This window comes from Diabrotica virgifera, chromosome 1 (genome assembly GCF_917563875.1).
Source record: "Diabrotica virgifera virgifera chromosome 1, PGI_DIABVI_V3a".
Lineage (NCBI taxonomy): Eukaryota > Metazoa > Arthropoda > Insecta > Coleoptera > Chrysomelidae > Diabrotica > Diabrotica virgifera.
In genome coordinates this window covers 93,600,169-93,618,688 of record NC_065443.1, presented here as the reverse complement: position 1 = coordinate 93,618,688, position 18,520 = coordinate 93,600,169, and the positions used below count along the sequence as shown (strand labels likewise).

The 18,520-nt window shown below is 32.3% G+C and overlaps 1 protein-coding gene across 1 annotated transcript in view; it reads left to right on the top strand.

The window, feature by feature from the left end:
- LOC126879430 (sorting nexin-25) overlaps positions 1-18,520 on the top strand; it is a 66,633-nt gene that overhangs the window by 42,316 nt on the left and 5,797 nt on the right. The window contains exons 11-12 of the mRNA XM_050642446.1: positions 910-1,043; positions 16,010-16,550. Coding sequence (XP_050498403.1) covers positions 910-1,043; positions 16,010-16,550 — 675 coding nt within the window. The remainder of the gene's footprint in view (positions 1-909; positions 1,044-16,009; positions 16,551-18,520) is intronic.

The window sequence follows — 18,520 nt, the reverse complement described above, 5'->3', positions numbered from 1 at the left end:
TAAAAATTTAGTTGTGAGTTATTTTCTTTACTTTTATATTTTTACATTTTAATTTATATAATTTTTCGATATTACTCTCGTAAATTTTATTTACATGCGCTTTTATTAAAATATTAAAATATTTATCTATAAAAGTCTTGTGACAAATTGCAAATATATTTTGGAGAGTTTCTTGTGACATTTTAATTTTAATTTATACTTAACATTTTTAACACTCTCTTGTATATAATTTTGAAAATAACTTTTAAATAGGTATCTCATTAATTTTATCTGAAGATTAGATGACTTATCTTATTCAAGAGTCATATTTAAAATACATACTGCTAAATTCGTTTAAAATCAAAAACACTCCCAATATTTCTACTTACTTACACGTTTTTATCTTTTGGAATTCTAAAAAATGATTTGTGTTCCTTTTGCTGTTTATAATTGTTACAGCCATACATAGCGCACACCGAACCCATTTTATAAGACATTTGGTGTAAAATTACGAACAAAATTTAGCAAAATTAGCTCGTTATCCAAAAATGAGAAACCGTAATTATCAACTCTAGTCGGCGGTGGTGCTAGTAACAACGTGCTGCCAGTTATTTTGTCGGAGTTGGATGTATTTGACATGTTATTAGTTTTTCTTAATTTTTGAAATTAGTGAATAATTTTCTTAGATTTTTTTTATTTATTCACCTTTTTTATAAATTTTCTTAGCTTTTGCTGGTGTTTAGTTTATCTTATCTGCTATTTCATTTGCTAGTTTTTCTTTTGTTAGTTTTTCATTTTTTATACATATAATAATTGTAGCTTTTTACCTTGTCTCACTTTATCTTAGGGTTTCTTGCTATTTTTTTGTGTTTTGTAGGTATCGTAGTATAAATAATTAATTACTAGACAATTTTTTTCTTTGCTTTTTAGTTTGTCTTAAAGGATGACAGATTGAATCAAAGCGAAGCTATATACGCATTTCTGAGCCCCAGCTCAGAAAATTTGAAGCATTCTACACCAAATACTAAGAAATCAAGATTTTCTTTTTCAACGCTCTTTAAGAGGTAAGTATTATTTCTGAAAAGTGATTCATTAAAACTGTATAATTTCTAAAGCAGATATAATATGAATGTGTACAACGAAAATTTTTCTGGAAATATCAAATTGTCACCAAAAAAAGCAAGCAAAAACATTCATACATAAATAATCAAAATAAATGGAGGAGAAAATATGTTATACATTTTATACAAAATAGTGCGAAGTGGTTACTGCATAAGAATTTGGTGCCGATCTATCGACGGATTCATATGTAGTTTTGTTTTCTGAATCCAAATCTGAAAACAGCATTTCGATATCTCAAACTATCTTCGAGATAACCGACCTCAAAGTCAGCGTCTCGGGGCAGCAATTTAGGGTCCTTTAGCAATTTTAAATAGCGAAATAATTCTACAATGGAGACACTGCTAAAACACATTAACCCTAATAAACTGTACGTAAAAATACAAATGAACATTTCATATTAGGTATTTCAAACTAGCGCGTGACTTTGGCTGACATCGGCTATAAACGCTTGTGATCAGGACCCTAAAGTGCTGTCCCGAGATGCTAGTATGTTTCGTTTGACACAAACGTTAAGTCGAAATGTCAGGTAAATAAATTTTATTTATTAATGTTAATGTAGATAATGTTAAACGGCACATTACTATGACTTTTTATTTTTGCTGTCTACCCAATGATATGTATTATATTAATAATAATAATATACACAACCAAACTTATATGGAATCACCGTGTATTTGAGACCTGCAGCTTTTGAAAGCTATAGGTGTAATTATTTCAGTTCAAACGATAAGAAGAAGGACTATATACAGACCAAGCACTATATACAGTAACCGTCACCCTACTAGATACATAGGAACATTGAGCTATTACTGTCCTAGACCCTTCACTTGTTGCACTGTTTATTTTTATGTCTATAGTTTGTTTTTAAACCAAGAGGAGTGATTCAAATTTACCGCGCTGTAATGCTTGTTTGTAATTGGTCCAACCGCAGGCGCAGGCTAGTTTACTCCACTCTTATAAAATTTTGACACTAATGACATTTATTCAGTTTTGACACTATTGGCATTTCATAGGTTAATTCAGTTATATCGGCGATTTTTTGTGTTTTCTTTGTTATTTCTTTAATTGTTAGATTTTTAGTCTGATTTGATATAAAAAGCAGTTGTTTTTAGAACTCCTCAGCGACGTATTAATATAATATAATATTTATGGATTACTGTTGAGGGCCGACATGATCAACCAAAAAAAAAAGATGTATTTGGTTAATTTTCTAGTGACTTTCTTGGGTGTGAATCTGTCTTTTTAGTTTACTCCTCCTGGTTAAAAAATAAACCACAGTGACGTTTAGAACGTCAAAAAATGTATAGAAACTGAAAGTTGAATGTATACGCTATGAGCTCGTAGGTAGAGGGGATAATTAAAAATTCGCGAGCGCCAGTAGTGACAAGTCTGTAAGCTTTTACTGAAAATTTGACATAAATGTCAAAGTGATTAATTTAAAACATTGAAATTAAAAACATTAAGGGGGTATGTAAACGCCACAGTCAAAATCGTTGGTGATCATAGGAACTAAACGTTTAACAATTCTTTCAGTAGATGGCAGCACGTATTTATATTCGAACATTTTAATAACGACGAATTTTAATTCTATTAACGACGGCGCTGTTGCCATTGCCAAGTACTAAATAGAACTTATGATCGTTACCGATCGATCGGTACCGTTCGCCTTCAATCGTACTTTTATTGTATTTATAGATGAGGGTGTTTAAATCTTTACCTGGAAATGGTAAATTCTTACTATTAATAGATAGCATTGTATAACTAGACAAATTTTTATCTTTTTTTAAACAATGCTAATAGATACAAAACGTTTCGTTTGGAAATATTTTATCACTTATTGTGTTTAGATTATATTTGTAATAATGTGATTTGTAATTTTGTGACAATTATTAATTCTTTACCTGGTCAAAAATATTTATTTTAAACTGATAAAGAAATTTGCAATTGTTTGAAATACAAGTAGTAAATATATACATTGAATCACACTTTTTGCTCTAAATTTTAAATAATCGCTTGGATTAACATGAAATTTGGCGTACACATAGGTAACATGTCAACCAAGAAAAGTGATAGTGTGCCGATGTAAGATTTTGCCCTGAGGGTGAGTTTTACCCCATCTCGGGGGTGAAAAATATACGTTCAAAATAAGTCTGAAAATGGATAAACTGACTAATTCTAAGCAACTTTTGTTCTATAGGATTTTTTCACTAAATTAATATTCGAGTTATTTGCGAGTAAAAAACACGTTTTTAGGCGGCTTTTACAAATAACTCAAAAAGTAAGTATTTTATCCCAAAAAGACATTCTTAACAAAAATATGTAGATTCTAAAATAGTATAAAAAAATGGTGTATTAGACCTGAATCCCGCGTTCCAAAAAAAAGTTGATTAATAGCAAGCTGAAAATTTGTTAATAGCTTAACGGTGTCTAGTCGGACAAACTTTGATGTACGGGAGGGAACACTGGAACAGGGGAACTTCGTAACAGGGGGTTACGAAAACGTCCCAGGTATTTTGTCGGACAGAACATCCAATTGATTTGTTACCCTTTCATTAAACTCTCATGCAAACATCAGACTGCTATTACTAACCGACTTGATTACTGTCATTTGACATGTTCTTCGTGTTCCACTCATTAAAATACACAGTTGGTGATAAACACCAGTCTGATTTTTACATGAAAGTTTAATGAAATGCTAACAAATCAATTGGAAGTTCTGTCCGACAAAATACATGGAACGTTTTCGTAGTCTGACGTTCCAAATTTTTAAGCTGTTCCACAAATAAAACTTCCCCTGTTCCAGTGTTACCATACATCAAAGTTTGTCCGACTAGACACCGTTAAGCTATTAACAAATTTTCAGCTTGCTATTAATCAACTTTTTTTAGGTACGCGGGATCCAGGTCTATATATTATGAACTCTATGGACCCAGTTGAAACAAAGTTGTAGCTAATAAAAAATAGTTTCATATCCGCCAAATTTCAAAGTGAACGTTTCAACGTGAAATAACCAAAAAATGATGCACTTTTTTGGAGAAAACTCATTACAACTTTTTTAAAGTGTTTAAAAAATATTTATTTTTGTTTTTTTTTTTTTTTTAGTTTGTAGCATCAAAACTAAGCAAATGCTCAAAATATAGTTGGTCCCTTTTTTTGGTCAAAAACCTCGGGGAAATCACCCCCTAATTATCATATTAAATCAAATCAATCGTAACCACTTCACAAGCTACTTTCTATCTATCTTTGAGCCTTAGGACCGGTATTTTATGTCCTGGTTAGCTAATCGGGGTTTAACCGGGACAGAAAACTACCTCTTACGGCCGGTTTCACAAAGTAAAGTTAACTTGTGGTTAAGAGATAACCTCAAAATTACCCCAAAATATGCGTTTCAGTTTCATAATTGTTACCCTTCTGGGTATACCTATAAGGGTAACACACTCCAACCTCTGGTTAAAAATTCTGTGAGTTAACCATACTTCGCCGTTGACTCGCCGTAGGGTCTCTTGCGTTGTCCTCCTCCTCCTAAGTGCCTTCTCTATTGAGGTTGGAGATCAATATGGCAAATTTATCTCTGTTCTGGGCTTGATGTATTAACGTCATTCCCTGTTGTGTGGGTCCAATCTCTGATGTTTCGGAGCCAAGATTTTTTCTTTCTTCCTATGCCCCTTTTACTTTCGATTTTGCCTTCTAGTATTACCTGAAGCTGCTCAAATTCCCTATGGCGCATTATGTGTCCTAGATATGACGTCTTTCTAATTTTGATTGTATTGACCAGATGAGGACGTGTGTTCATTATTTCCAGTACTTCTTCATTTGTAGTTTTGGTGGTCCAGCTTATTCTTAGCATTCGGCGGTACATCCACATTTCGAATGAATTCAGTTTGTTGACATCATACTGTTTTAATGTCCAGGTCTCACAGCCATATAGTAATAGACACCACACATAACACTTTAGTGTCCTCAATCTTATTGTGACTGATAGCTTGGGGTTACAGAGCATTTTAAGCATGTTCATGAAGCCATATCTTGCTATTTAAATGCGTCTTCTAATTTTTTTGAGTGGTCTAGCTGACTGTTTAGCTCTGTGCCCAGGTATATGAAGCTTTGGGAACTCTGAAGGGTGACACCATTGATTTGTATGTTGGAATGTCAACACGGGAAGTTTTTTTCCTCGGAAAATTTTACATTTTCTTGTTCTTCATGTGCCTTGTCCGTTGTGGAAGTTGGCTATCATCATAGCAATTTTAATTTTGTTTACAGCGTGTCTATAACTCGATCGATGTTAGTCCAAACCATTGGCGTAAGTTTTGAAGCCATGAGTGTCTTCTTCTTCCGGGTCCATGTTTACTCTCTATTTTACCCTATATTATCAGCTGCAGTATACGATATTTATCATGTCTCATAATATATGACCGAGGTGTTCACGTTTTCGTTTTTTAATTGTGAAAGATATTTCTTTTTGTTTTCCCATTCGGCGCAATACCTATTCGTTGGTGGTGTGAGTCGTCCAGAATATTTTGAGGATACGTTGGTACACCCACATTTCGAATCCCTCTAGCCTTTTCGATAATGTTTCCGTTATTGTCCAGGTCTCTGCTCCATACAACAAGACTGGAAATACATAGCATTTTAGCAGCCATATTTTTAGTGGGACAGATATGTCGCAATGATTGAATATATTTCTCGTGTTAAATGTAGCTCTGGTCTTTTCAATTCTACATCGTATTTCGGTTTTTTGATCCCATTTCGAGTTGACGACTGTTCCAAAGTATACATAAAATTCTACGTGTTGAATTGGTTTTTTATTTTCAATTGTCTGGCAGGTTTTTGAGTTTTGCTCACCGGTGTCTATTTTTGTTTTATTTATGTTGAAGGTTAAATTCTCTTTTTTCACTCGCTCTTTGTAGGTACCCTGTCCATAAGATGCTGAAGTTCATCAATACTGCTAGCAACCACAACTGTATCGTCTGCATATCGGTTTAGCTAATTATTACTTCAGTAAATTTCAATATTTTTTTTTTCACTTACGGAAATATTTTACATAAATTAATCAATGATTATACAATATTGTTTTGTCTACAATTTTTTTATTAGGATAATGCCTCAACAAATACTAATAGCCATTGGCATGTGTAATGTGTGTAAAAATGTCGATGTCATCGTCTTTACAAAAAGCTAATTGTATCCGAACAACGCATTATTTGCGTTATTATAAAAATTAAATTTGCCAGAAAGTGAATAAACCTTAAATTATTTTTAGATACGCCCCACGTAACATACTAGAGCTTAGGTTATCTATGTATTATGTCAAAACTAGTATAATCCCCCAGTAAACACTTTAAGACATTTTGAGCCTAGTTTAACTTTCAACCATTTGTATAACCTCACGGTTTCAAGCATAAAATATGTATATTTGTATTGTAAAGACACCGTGACGTTATACAATCATGATTGAAAGTCAAACAAGGCCCAAAATGTGTACTGGGAGGGGGTGGGGCCACTTTTCTAAACAAAACCGCGTGATTCATCGTATTTACGTGGTTACAAAACTCGTTTTCAATTGTTTGCAGATTTTCTTAAAATCCGGCAAACGCGCATCTGTCGCCATTTAATACATCACTGCTGCCATCTACTAAATGACACGTGAACTCATCTTCTCATCTATTAAGTGACAGCGGAACTAATTTATCACTAGAAAAATGCCAACTTATTGCTGTAATATGAACAAAATCCCCAGATTGCAGCTTTTAACAATAATTTTTACCTTTAGGTACAGTTAATTTAAAAATTATGGCAGTACGGACAATGAAATTTTGTTTAAAATAAAGCTTTTGGCATAGTTAATCGTTTCTGATAGTTATTTTCTACCCAAGTTCAAAAATTATTATGCAAAACGAATTTTTACAATAAGTTACTAAGTAAGTTATGACATGGACTCCTTTAAGTACAGTTATAAAAAATATACTACTTTCTTTTTAAATTTTAACTAGATACTATTAAAATAGAAAGTCTACAGTTCACGTACATACCACTAAGTTGAAGATTGGTTTTGAAATAGTGACGGTAACTGTACCTAAAAACTATATAAATTTTAACATTGTGTCATACCACCTTAATAGGAAATAATATTAGTTGGTCAAAGCTGTGGTGTATATTTTTACCTTAAATATACTTACGTTTTAAATACCGAATTTAAGTTTTTTTAATATTTCGTAATATGTTATTATAAATTAATCTAAGCGCCATCTACACGATAATTGTAAAAGTATCCGAAGTAAGAAATTAATATTTCATTAATAGAACGTTAAAATGATTAGCAAATTCTTTAAAAAATCGATTACAATTTAATTACTTTTTTGCGTTGTAAATATTAAGCGATAACAATTAAATAATAAATTTAAAAATTACCGGTGAAAGTTGCATTAGTAATCCGCTAGGAGCGACACCAGCGAAGCTCAGAGCGTATAGAAACTTAATATAGAAAGTTGACAAATAATAGATCTGATGTATTTGACGTTTATAGTTGTCATTTTGGTTAAAGTTTTAAAGTATTGTAATATTCTTGGTGTTTGAATAAAGTTAGTTTAAATCAGAATAAAAATATTACTTAATGTATCTTTTGTATGGAAAAGCAATTATTTGGAATAGTTTCTTGACAGTAACCTGACAGGGATGAAAGTCACATATTATAACGGACCTTATTAGCCCATAAGCATAACAATTACCCATGTATCTAGTAGCGTGGCGCTGACTGTATAGCAAGAGCAAGTTACGGGATCCCGAATTATCCAGGCATCACAAGGTTTATCACGTACATTAGTGTCTTCAACACCAGAACTGGAACATTGGACATTGACAAAGTGCTATTTTCAAACGAAAGTAGGATATTTAAAATCAGATGATTAACAAATTCGTGTTTTAGAGGATCAGGAAGACAAGCAAGAACGGAAACTGCCAGATCTGTTAACAAAGTATAAAAAAGCGTCTTGTGTCTGGCTCTGGGGAGGCATTGTGATCGCTAAAAAATAGTTATTTATGATATAAGTGTTAAAACTACAATTTTAAGGCACGCATGTGAAGGTTTGCAGAATGAGCGAAGCGAATTCTGCAATTCACATGAGTGCTTTAAAAATGTACTTTTAACACGTATATCATACAATATTTTTTCTACAAACGGCAAAACTGCAGTGCAAGAACTTCATTTTTCAAATTGCGCAAATTATACTATTAATATTAATGTTAATAAATGAAATATAAATATTTTGACGTTTGCTTTCAAAATTTGACATTTCACTTTTAACTGCAGTGCCTTAAAATTTTTAAAGCACCCAGTGCTTTAAAGTGACATTTTTAAGGCTCCTATGGAGTGCTAAAAATTGCATTTTTAACACGTTTGTAGAAAAAATCCTTTAATTTTCATCCAACCAACTTTAATAGTTCGCAGGTACTGTACATCCACTAATAATTTTCCATGCCATAAACATGCCTCATTTTGGTATCAAAGAGACCCGCTTTCGAATCAAGGTTGTCAGATATATTTCCTAAAACTGCTAAGTTTATATTAAAAAAATATTCTCTATTCTCTATTCGTTATTATTCAATTGCTAGTCAACGACACTCTTAAAAAAATAATATGAAAATATTCTCAAAAAATATATCTATAAATTAATTAACTAGGTACTTAATATTTCAATGAACTCTTCACTAATGAATTAAAGCAACTGTGAACTTTGTATATATTACGTATACTCTCAAGAAATTTTCGAATATCGGCAACATTGTAGTCTGGAGACAATTTGGTCGTTCGGTCTATATCGACGTTGCCATGTTGATGCTTTTAGCGGTAATCCTCTTATAGAATTATAGATAATGATCTACTTTTAAGAAATCAAATATAAACAACTTTTAAGAATCCAAGTTCTCAAAAACGGTTTCAAGAATTTTAATATTTTTTTCCAAATTTCACTGATTTTATACCTTACCTGGAAACATGAAAAATTTAAGATATATTGATATGGTATTAAAGTGGCTACATACTGTAATATCTACATAATAAGGCAGTTCAGATAATTTAATCTTTTTCATTATGAAAATATGATAAGAATTAGCTTTAATGAACTTTAAAGATTGAAAGTAGATATCAAATTTTAACTAATAAAAACCAAATAGATCCAAAGATCATCACTAGATGTGATGGTCAGATGCAGTATATTTCGTTTCATTTCAAGAATAAAAGAAGAACACCACTATTATTATATTGTTTTAAAACTTATTTTTCACATTATGTGATGGCATAACACTTATTGTATGTCCGTGCATGTACTTTTGGAGAAAATCGATTTTGAATGTTCAAGCTCTTTTATACAGGGTGTCCAGAAACTCTCCCGACAAACGGAGACAGGAGATTCTTTAGGTAATTTTAAGACAATTTAATCCAATTCACCTAGTCCGAAAATGCTTTCTGAGGGAGCTAGAGCTCTTTGAAGATGGCGTCTGGGAATTAGTTTTTCTTAAATATCTCCAGAACACTGTTATTCAGAAAAACGAAAACTGTTACGCTTATTTACCCTCCAGAGATAAATCGATTCGATCAATTGCGAATTTCTAGTACCGGTCATAGGCGCCCGTTTTGGGTAGGGCAACTGGTATTTTATCGCATAACTCTTTTGTCTTTAACTTCTAAACATTCTTGACAATGGATTATTAAATTGTGCGGTATTCTAGTACTAAAACGTACTCTTGATTTAATGCGATAGGATGCACCGTTTTCTAGAAAAATCGATTTGAAAATTTTTGGTTGATTAAATTTGAAGAAAATTTGAAAATTTTTGTCAAAAAGATGGTGTATTTTACTGATTTAAAGTAATAGTAACTTTTAGTACTAGAATACCTCATAATTTAATCATCAAGTGTCAAAAATGCTTAAAAATTAAAGACAAAAAAGTTATGCGATAAAATAACCATTGACCTACCCAAAACGGACGCATATGACCGTTACTAGAATTTCGCAACTAAAGAAATCGATTTATCTCTGGAAGATAAATGAACGTACCACTTTTCGTTTTTCTAAATAGTTTTGTTTTATTTTTTTTTCAAATTCAACAAACGAAAAATTTTCAAATTGATTTTTATCGAAAACGGTGCATCCTACCGACTTAAAGCAAGAGTACCTTTTAGTACTAGAATACCTTACAATTTACTAATCCAGCATAAAAATGCTTAGAAGTTAAAGATAAAAAAGTTATATGATAAAATAACCGTTACCCTACCCAGAACGGGCGCCTATGACTGGTACTAGAAATTCGTAATTGATGTAATTGATTTATCTCTGCAAGATAAATAAGTGTTCCAGTTTTCGTTTTTCTAAGTAGAAGCGTTCTGGAGATATTTAAGCAAAACTAATACCATGACGCTATCTTCAAAGGGCTGTATCTCCCTTAGGCCGATGCCACATTATGCGTTTTTACCGGATGCGGTGAAAACGCATCCGTTTCCAACGCAACCGGACCGACCTGTCACACTATGCGTTTAGTCTGGTGCAGTTTGTAAGCGCGTACCGATGACTCAAAACGCATCCGTTTCCAACGCAACCGGACCGATCTGTCACACTATGCGTTTTCACAAGATGCGGCGGAAACGCATCCGGTTAAAACGCATAATCTGACATCGGCCTTAGGAAGCATTTTCGAACTAGGTGAATTGGGTTAAATTGTCTTCAAATTATCTGAAGCATCTCCAGTCTTCGTTTGTCGGGAGAGTTTCTGGACACGATGTATAGCACAGCGTTACATTCAATTTTAAACTCCACATAATTATTTATATGATAAGTACGTCATTGAAATGAGTAATAAAAATTAATACCTTTCCTAACAAAAAAATTAAAGAAGACCTTTTTTTTAAAGTATGGACATACATTGTATAACGTGTAAATAGAAATAGTTATTTTCCTAACAAGTGCAGAAAGTCATACTTTTCCGCACGCGACTGCAGTTTGCCGAACGACGCGAAGCGGGAGTTCGGCAAGCAGTCGAGTGCGGAAAAAAGACTTTCTGCAAGCGTTAGGAACAATATTTTTTCTGCGAGTCTTTAAAAAATGACCAAATCTTAATCAATTAATTTAATTAATATGAAACTACATATGTACACAAATTAATTCTTTGACAAGGTTGTCAAAACCAAAGTTTCAGCATAATTGGTTAGCATGACGACGATCTTGGTTTCCATGACGACGATTCAAAACCACTGTTATTGTCTACTGATTTGACTTTCGAATATTAGGTCAAAATTATTTTATTTCATCGAATTCTCGCGTTAATTTCATTAAAACATGAACACAATAAGATATATTTGAAATAAATTAGTAAATAATATCTAAATATTAGTTTATTGCATGTATTATAATTACTTCAAGGCCATATTAACATATCTAAATTAACACGCGTGCGGAAAAGTAAAACTTTCTAAACTAAAATGCGTGCGCGAAAGTAGACATTTTTGCACGATCGTAGAAAAAATATATTACCGCCTAATACACAGTTTGAGTAGTTTTTAATAAATGACCTAGACCTAAGCAAAAATAATAATTCTATTACATCGTGCATTATGGCAACACCGAACTGAAAAGCCATAAATCAAAATGAACAACGTGTTGTCTGGTTATGCGACCACCTAAAATCTTTCATTTAAGCACCAGCTTATCAGAGGCGGAGGATTATTTTAAGGTAAGTAATATTATATTTTTGCTACGATGGCATATTGGCGACCATTTGATACGAATGATCAAGATGCATCATCTTCTGTGGTATCAATAAATAATGATAATTATGTTAATGACAGCCCCGAATTAAAAAATAAAGATTTGCACGTACAATCCCAAAGAATCGTTCTAAATATGTACGATTGTTTAAAAAAAGAAAATATTGGGATGACTGATAATGCAATTGTTTCGCGAATTCATGTATTAATAAAAATCGGGTATAAGACGATATACACAATTATTAAATTAGGCACTGTTACAGATCATTCCTTAAAACGAAAGCGACCAAATAAAAAATTAGGTAGGATTGACATTGCTGCAAAAGACGTTATTCAACGAACAGTTTACAATTTTTACAAAGAAAATATAATGCCTACTTTAGAACTGATTCGTGACAAATTGAGAAATTTCCCTGAATATAATTATACATCTTTGGAAACACTGCGCGAGATTTTGATAAGTTGTGGATTTAAATATAAGAAATTAGATAATCGAATGGTAATAATGGAATCTCGGCGTATCGTTGAACTTCGACGAGAGTATTTGAGTGAAATAAAACAATATCGTAATTCAAACAGAAACAAAATCTATTTAGACGAAACCTGGTTCGATACGCATGATGTTGTCAAGTACCGTGTTTCCGTGTTCAAGAGGAAAGCGTGTTATTATTCTTCATGCCGGAAGCAAAGATGGTTTTGTATCTAATGCATTGCTATTGTCGTCCAAAAATATAGCAAAATCTTCTGCCGATTATCACGAAGATATGACAGCCGATTTATTTGAAAAGTGGTTTGTCGAACAGCTCTTGTCCAATATTCCGCCGAATTCAGTTATTGTTATGGATAATACGTCGTATCATTCCTGTATATTAAATAAGATACCTAATAATAACACGAAAAAGGATGAAATTTTAAAATTTATGCAACTTAAAAACATCACTGTTCCTAAAAAGATTCCAGTAAAGAAGGAATTAATTAGAATGATCAAAAGTCGGAATTTTAAAAACGAATACGTCATTGACATCATTTGCAGCAGGCACGGCCATACTCTTTTGCGATTACCCCCATACTATTGCAGTTTTAATCCAATTGAAATGGTTTGTGGAACCGTAAAAAAACGATTGCGAAAATATAATCAGTCACCAACATTAAGCGCAGTGGCCATTGAGAATATTCGAGAAGTAATTAGTGGCATTAATGGCGATGTGTGGAAAAATTTCGAAGCTCATGTTGTAAAAATAGAAATCGAATATCCTGTTTTACCGGCAATAGCACCAATAGTTATTCAACCTGGGAACGATTCGACTTCAGAAGACTCTGACGATTCTTTTTAGTCCTTCTAATTAATTTCTTTACAGCTATCGCGATGCATCTTGAACATCTATCTAGTATTCATTATCATACAGTGTGTCGCATTTAAGATGAAGACACCTCTATATATCGGCTATAAAAATAAATACAGATTTGAAATTTTGCACAGTCATACATGTTGATGGTGCACATTTTTTTAAGATAGTCAACTGAAATTTAAATTTTAAACGCGGCTTACTGCGAATCCACAAACAGGGTAAATTTTCGATATTTTGTTTCGCGTTAATATCGGAAAAAACTTATTTGGAAAAGTTGTTCCACTTAGTAACCGCACATACCAAATTTCATGACAAAATTCGAATTTTTAGTTTTTTAAGTATTATTTGTAGTCAGGATCCTAAATCTACAATTGGCTGTCTAGAGATGCATCTCGGGACAGGAACTGTCGGTTTTAGAATTCTGACTACAATTAATAAAAAAAGTAAAAGTGCGAATTTCGACATGAAAATTTGTTATGTGGGGTTATAATAATATTTGGAACATCTTTTCCAAATAACTTTTTCCGATATCTCTAACGCGAAGCAAAATATCGAAGATTCACCCTGTTTGTGCATTCGCAGTAGGCCGCGTTTAAAAATTAAATTTCAGTTGACTATCTTAAAAAATGTGAATTAGCAACCTGTATAACTGTGCAAAATTTCAAATCGGTATTTGAATCGGTATAGAAATTAATTTGTGTATGTATTTTCATATTAATTAAATTAATTGATTAAGATTTGGTCATTTTTTAAAGACTCGTAGAAAAAATATTGTTCCTAACGCTTGCAGAAAGTCTCTTTTCCGCACTAGACTGCTTGCCGAACTCCCGCTTCGCGTCGTTCGGCAAACTGCAGTCGCGTGCGGAAAAGTATGAGTTTCTGCACTTGTTAGGAAGTAGTATATTGTGCAACAAGTGCAGAAAGGTACTAATTTCTCACGAAATTAGTACCTTTGAAAGTTGCGGTACGAGCGCAAGCGAGTGCCGCAATTCAAACGAGTGAGAAATTACCTTTCTGCACGTGTTTCACACTATACTTTTTCTACAAGCACAGTTTTTCCTAAAAATAAAAATCGCAATTTCCAAACGACGATTAATTATAATAGGTACCTATGTGATAAATTTTAAACTGTATTTAATTAATACCTACTAATCAATTTAAATTCCTTATACCGTATAAGGAATTTAAATTGATTAGTAGGTATTAATTAAATACAGTTTAAAATTTATCACATAGGTACCTATTATAATTAATCGTCGTTTGGAAATTGTGATTTTTATTTTTAGGAAAAACTGTGCTTGTAGAAAAAGTATAGTGTGAAACACGTGCAGAAAGGTAATTTCTCACTCGTTTGAATTGCGGCACTCGCCGCTTTTCAAACTCGTGAGAAATTAGTACCTTTCTGCACTTGTTGCACAATATACTATTGCGGCACAGAAACGTCACTTTGCGGCACAGAAACGTCACTTTTCTGCACACTAATGTCAAATATCTTATACTGTGAGAAAATATCAAGTTTGCTAACATAAAACCGTGCAGAAAAGTGCACTTTGAATAGTGGTTGTAGAAAAATAACTATTTCAAGCCTGGAAAATGCATATTAGGTATCGCATTTTTCGGATTTTAAATCGCCTATATCTCGAAAACTATTAACTTTTGAGAAAAATGACAAAGAACCTTTCTTATTTAGGGTTACCCAAAAACCTAAAAAAATATTTTTTGGAGCACAAAAGATGATATTTTGAATTTGTTTAAAAAATTGTTTAAACAATTTCTGCCCAAAAATTGAGAGATTTTCCTGAATATAATTATGCAAAAATTAATAAAAATTATATGATTTTTCTTGAAATATGCGTTTGATGAACTGATCCTTTTTCTTAATTTCCACGCCAATGGTCGGCACTGGCATCAAAGAAACTCGAAAGCCGACACTTGGCAAACTGACTTTGGAAAAACAGCATGTTGATTTGGTTCTATAACCTGTAGTTAGGTTCCGGAGAGGTGCAATGGAAGAAAATTAAATTTAGCTTTAATTCGTTCCATATAACTTTGGTTGTGTATAATGTGTCCTTATATTATTATTATGGGAAACTTTTTTATTTTTAATTTTACCAAAAAAAAAGTTATTCTTCATAAAAACTTCATCATGGTCTAAATCCCAAGATTCAACCATCAGATATCAAATTGTATCTATATTCTATCTAAATTTCGCTCAAGAGTAAAGTACCTTTATTTTTCACAATATTGAAATTTTTTATTATAAAAAGTTGTTTGGAATTAAAAATTATATGTTGTAATAATATACAATTACATCCTCCTAATGAAAAAAAAAAATATTTGAAAATTTTTCTCAAATTATGGACACCCAACATCATTTTCATTTGTAACTCTTTTATTATTAATTTTACGAAGAAAAGTTATTCTTCAGAAAAAGCTCTGCATGGTCTAAAATCCTACAACCATCATATCTCAAATTTTATCAAGTTTATTCGAGGTATGTCAAAGAATATGAATTTCTCTCAAGAGGAAAGTACCTTTATAGTTCACAATCTTTAAATTAGAAGGATATAATTGCACACTAAGACATAGTTTTTAATTCTAAACAACTTTTCACAATATCAACTTTTTAACAAAGTTTTCTGTATGATAATGCTCGCATTTTTAGCTTGTTTGAGCTAGGGTTCCCTTAATAAATAATCCCATAGTTTATCCCGTACTTTATCAAAAATTTTATAAACATTTTTGTTTTAAAATAGACACTATAATTTTCGTATAATTGCTAATCTCCTGTACTTATTTTTTAGTGGCAGTGACCAAAGTAAAGACACGTACTCAATCCTTAAAGAAAGCGAAGAGGACGACATATCTCAGTGTTTAGACACTGTAGATACTGTAGATTTTACTAAAAGTAACGGAAATTCCTTAAAAATGGCTGATGATACAATAGCTGAACCTTTATACGCGCTGCTAAGCGAAATATTTGACATGAGAGGCGTATTTAAGTATGTCCGAAAAACTCTTATAGGTTTCGTGCAAGTTACATATGGCCGCAACATTAATCGACAGATTTATGATACGATTTCGTGGTGGTTTTCGGAAGAAATGCTTCACTACTACTTGACTGTTATCCTGAAGAATTTCTGGCCAGGTGGTACCTTGGCGGAGATGGGTCCCATTAGATCCAAGGAGGAGAAGCTTCAGACTGCCCAGAAGGCCCAAGAAATGTTCGTCAACAACGTCCCAGAACTTTTAACGACTTTGGTGGGAAACAATGCTGGTAGACTTGGGGCCAAAAAAGTGTTTGACGCATTCCAGGAGAAAAATATGAATAAGCACTTGATTTACGTAAGTCTGTTTCATTATTGTCTACTTGCATATCAGGCATTCCAACATGCTGCCAAAATTAAATCAATATGGCGGCTGGAAGGGAAACATACATGTTATTCTGTTAGTTCTTAATGTATTTTAGATCAATTTAGTTACGTTTCTTTGTAATTTTGTTTTGACGAGGATTAATTTAAGATTTTCACTGGAAGAATTAATTTAAAAAGATATGCCTCATTTCTGTTGTGTATTGAAGTGTGGAATAAGAAGTAATCGTAACAGTTTTATCATTTACTATCAGTGCTACATTTTAAGCATACAACTGAACTAAATAAGTTAACATTTGAGAGACAAAAACAATGGTTAAATGCTATAAAATGTCCTATAAAAATGATAAATAACTAACTATGTGCATGTTACTTACGTTTGGAAAACTTTCTCCACTGTAGGTTAATTAAGACTTCTTGAGGAAAAATGAATATATATTATTGATTTTGCCAATCTTTGGCTTGTATCACATTTGTACCTGCTAGCACATCTGTATTGTCTACCAGAACGTTCCTTTCGAAAATATTTACTCATGTTTAGTTATTCACTGCTTAAATCTGAATAAAGTCGTTCAAGTACTTCTACAACTAAAAACTACACAAAATCAACAACAAAATGTTGGAAAACACAACTAAAAAACTATTAACGGTAAAAAACTTTAAGAAACACAATGTGGTACAAATACAAACAAATACATTGTTTGACAGCTATCTCCCAGCGGTGCGATAAACGTCAAAGTCTTGGAAGGCCCTATTGTTTTTTATCTGCAAACTATCATTTCTACACCGGTCGAACTTCAGTCAGATCAACTAAGCGCGGAACAAGCTTAGGTGTTGAGTGCCTTAAACAAATTTTTACTGTTAAGGTTATAAAGATCGGATGGACAAGACGCCATGGAAGCTGAACCAGAAGGATGAGGACGATATTATCCTTAGATGGAATAAGGAATGACCGAAGATGGAAAGGTCCAATCGCTTACATTGATGATACGAAGGCCACGTTGCTCAGTCGGAAGAGATGTGGGCGTGGTTCTTTGTGTTGGGCTTCTGTTACAATGAAAGATGTTAAATGAATAGAGAATGATACGCAAATAGGGCCAATAAAACGACAATAGACAAAAGATGGATAGATGACGTTAGCTGATGGTTTGACACATGGACTCAAAGAAAACGAGAATACTAAATACATAAAACAAAAGAGAAAGAGGGCGCCATTAAATTTTAACCGATTTAAATTTACAAAGGAACAATTAACGATACGTAACGCAACAAAGAAATTAGTAACTCTACTACGACACTTAATGCTACAAAAGGAAAATTAGCAACGCTGCTACAACAAAACACCAATGTTCTAGTCTTGAGCTGTAAATAATAATCAAATAAAATGCAACATCGTACACTTTAATAAAACATTTATTAAAATTCTCAACGAAATCTCAATATTTACACAATACGTACATATGCAGTGTAAGATCGCCAACAACAAAATTAAGAAACCAAAAGCATAAACAGTTAATATGTAAAACAAAATCTTGACGAAACAATAACTACCGAATGTAATTATTATTACTGCATATAAAGGGGTATACAGTAGAACTAGAAAAATACGAAATGTAAGTGAACGAATATAACTCTTATTAACTCAAAAAAAAAACTGAATAGTTAATTAAAAAATAAAAAGTTGATGCTCTAAATAAAATCTAAAAATCTTAACGTTCAGTTACAAACAATAAAAAAGAGCTCTTTGTTTATATATATAAATCTAATAATACTCAATAATACTCTCAAAAAATTTACATAATGAAAGTATCTTTTATTTTAATATTAAAAATAAAAAAAAACAAGTGACATATATATACGTAAATGTCACTATTAACACTAAGTGAGCGAAAACTGTAAGTCAATGAACTTATTCAGTAAAATAAACACAAAACAAGTGTCTTA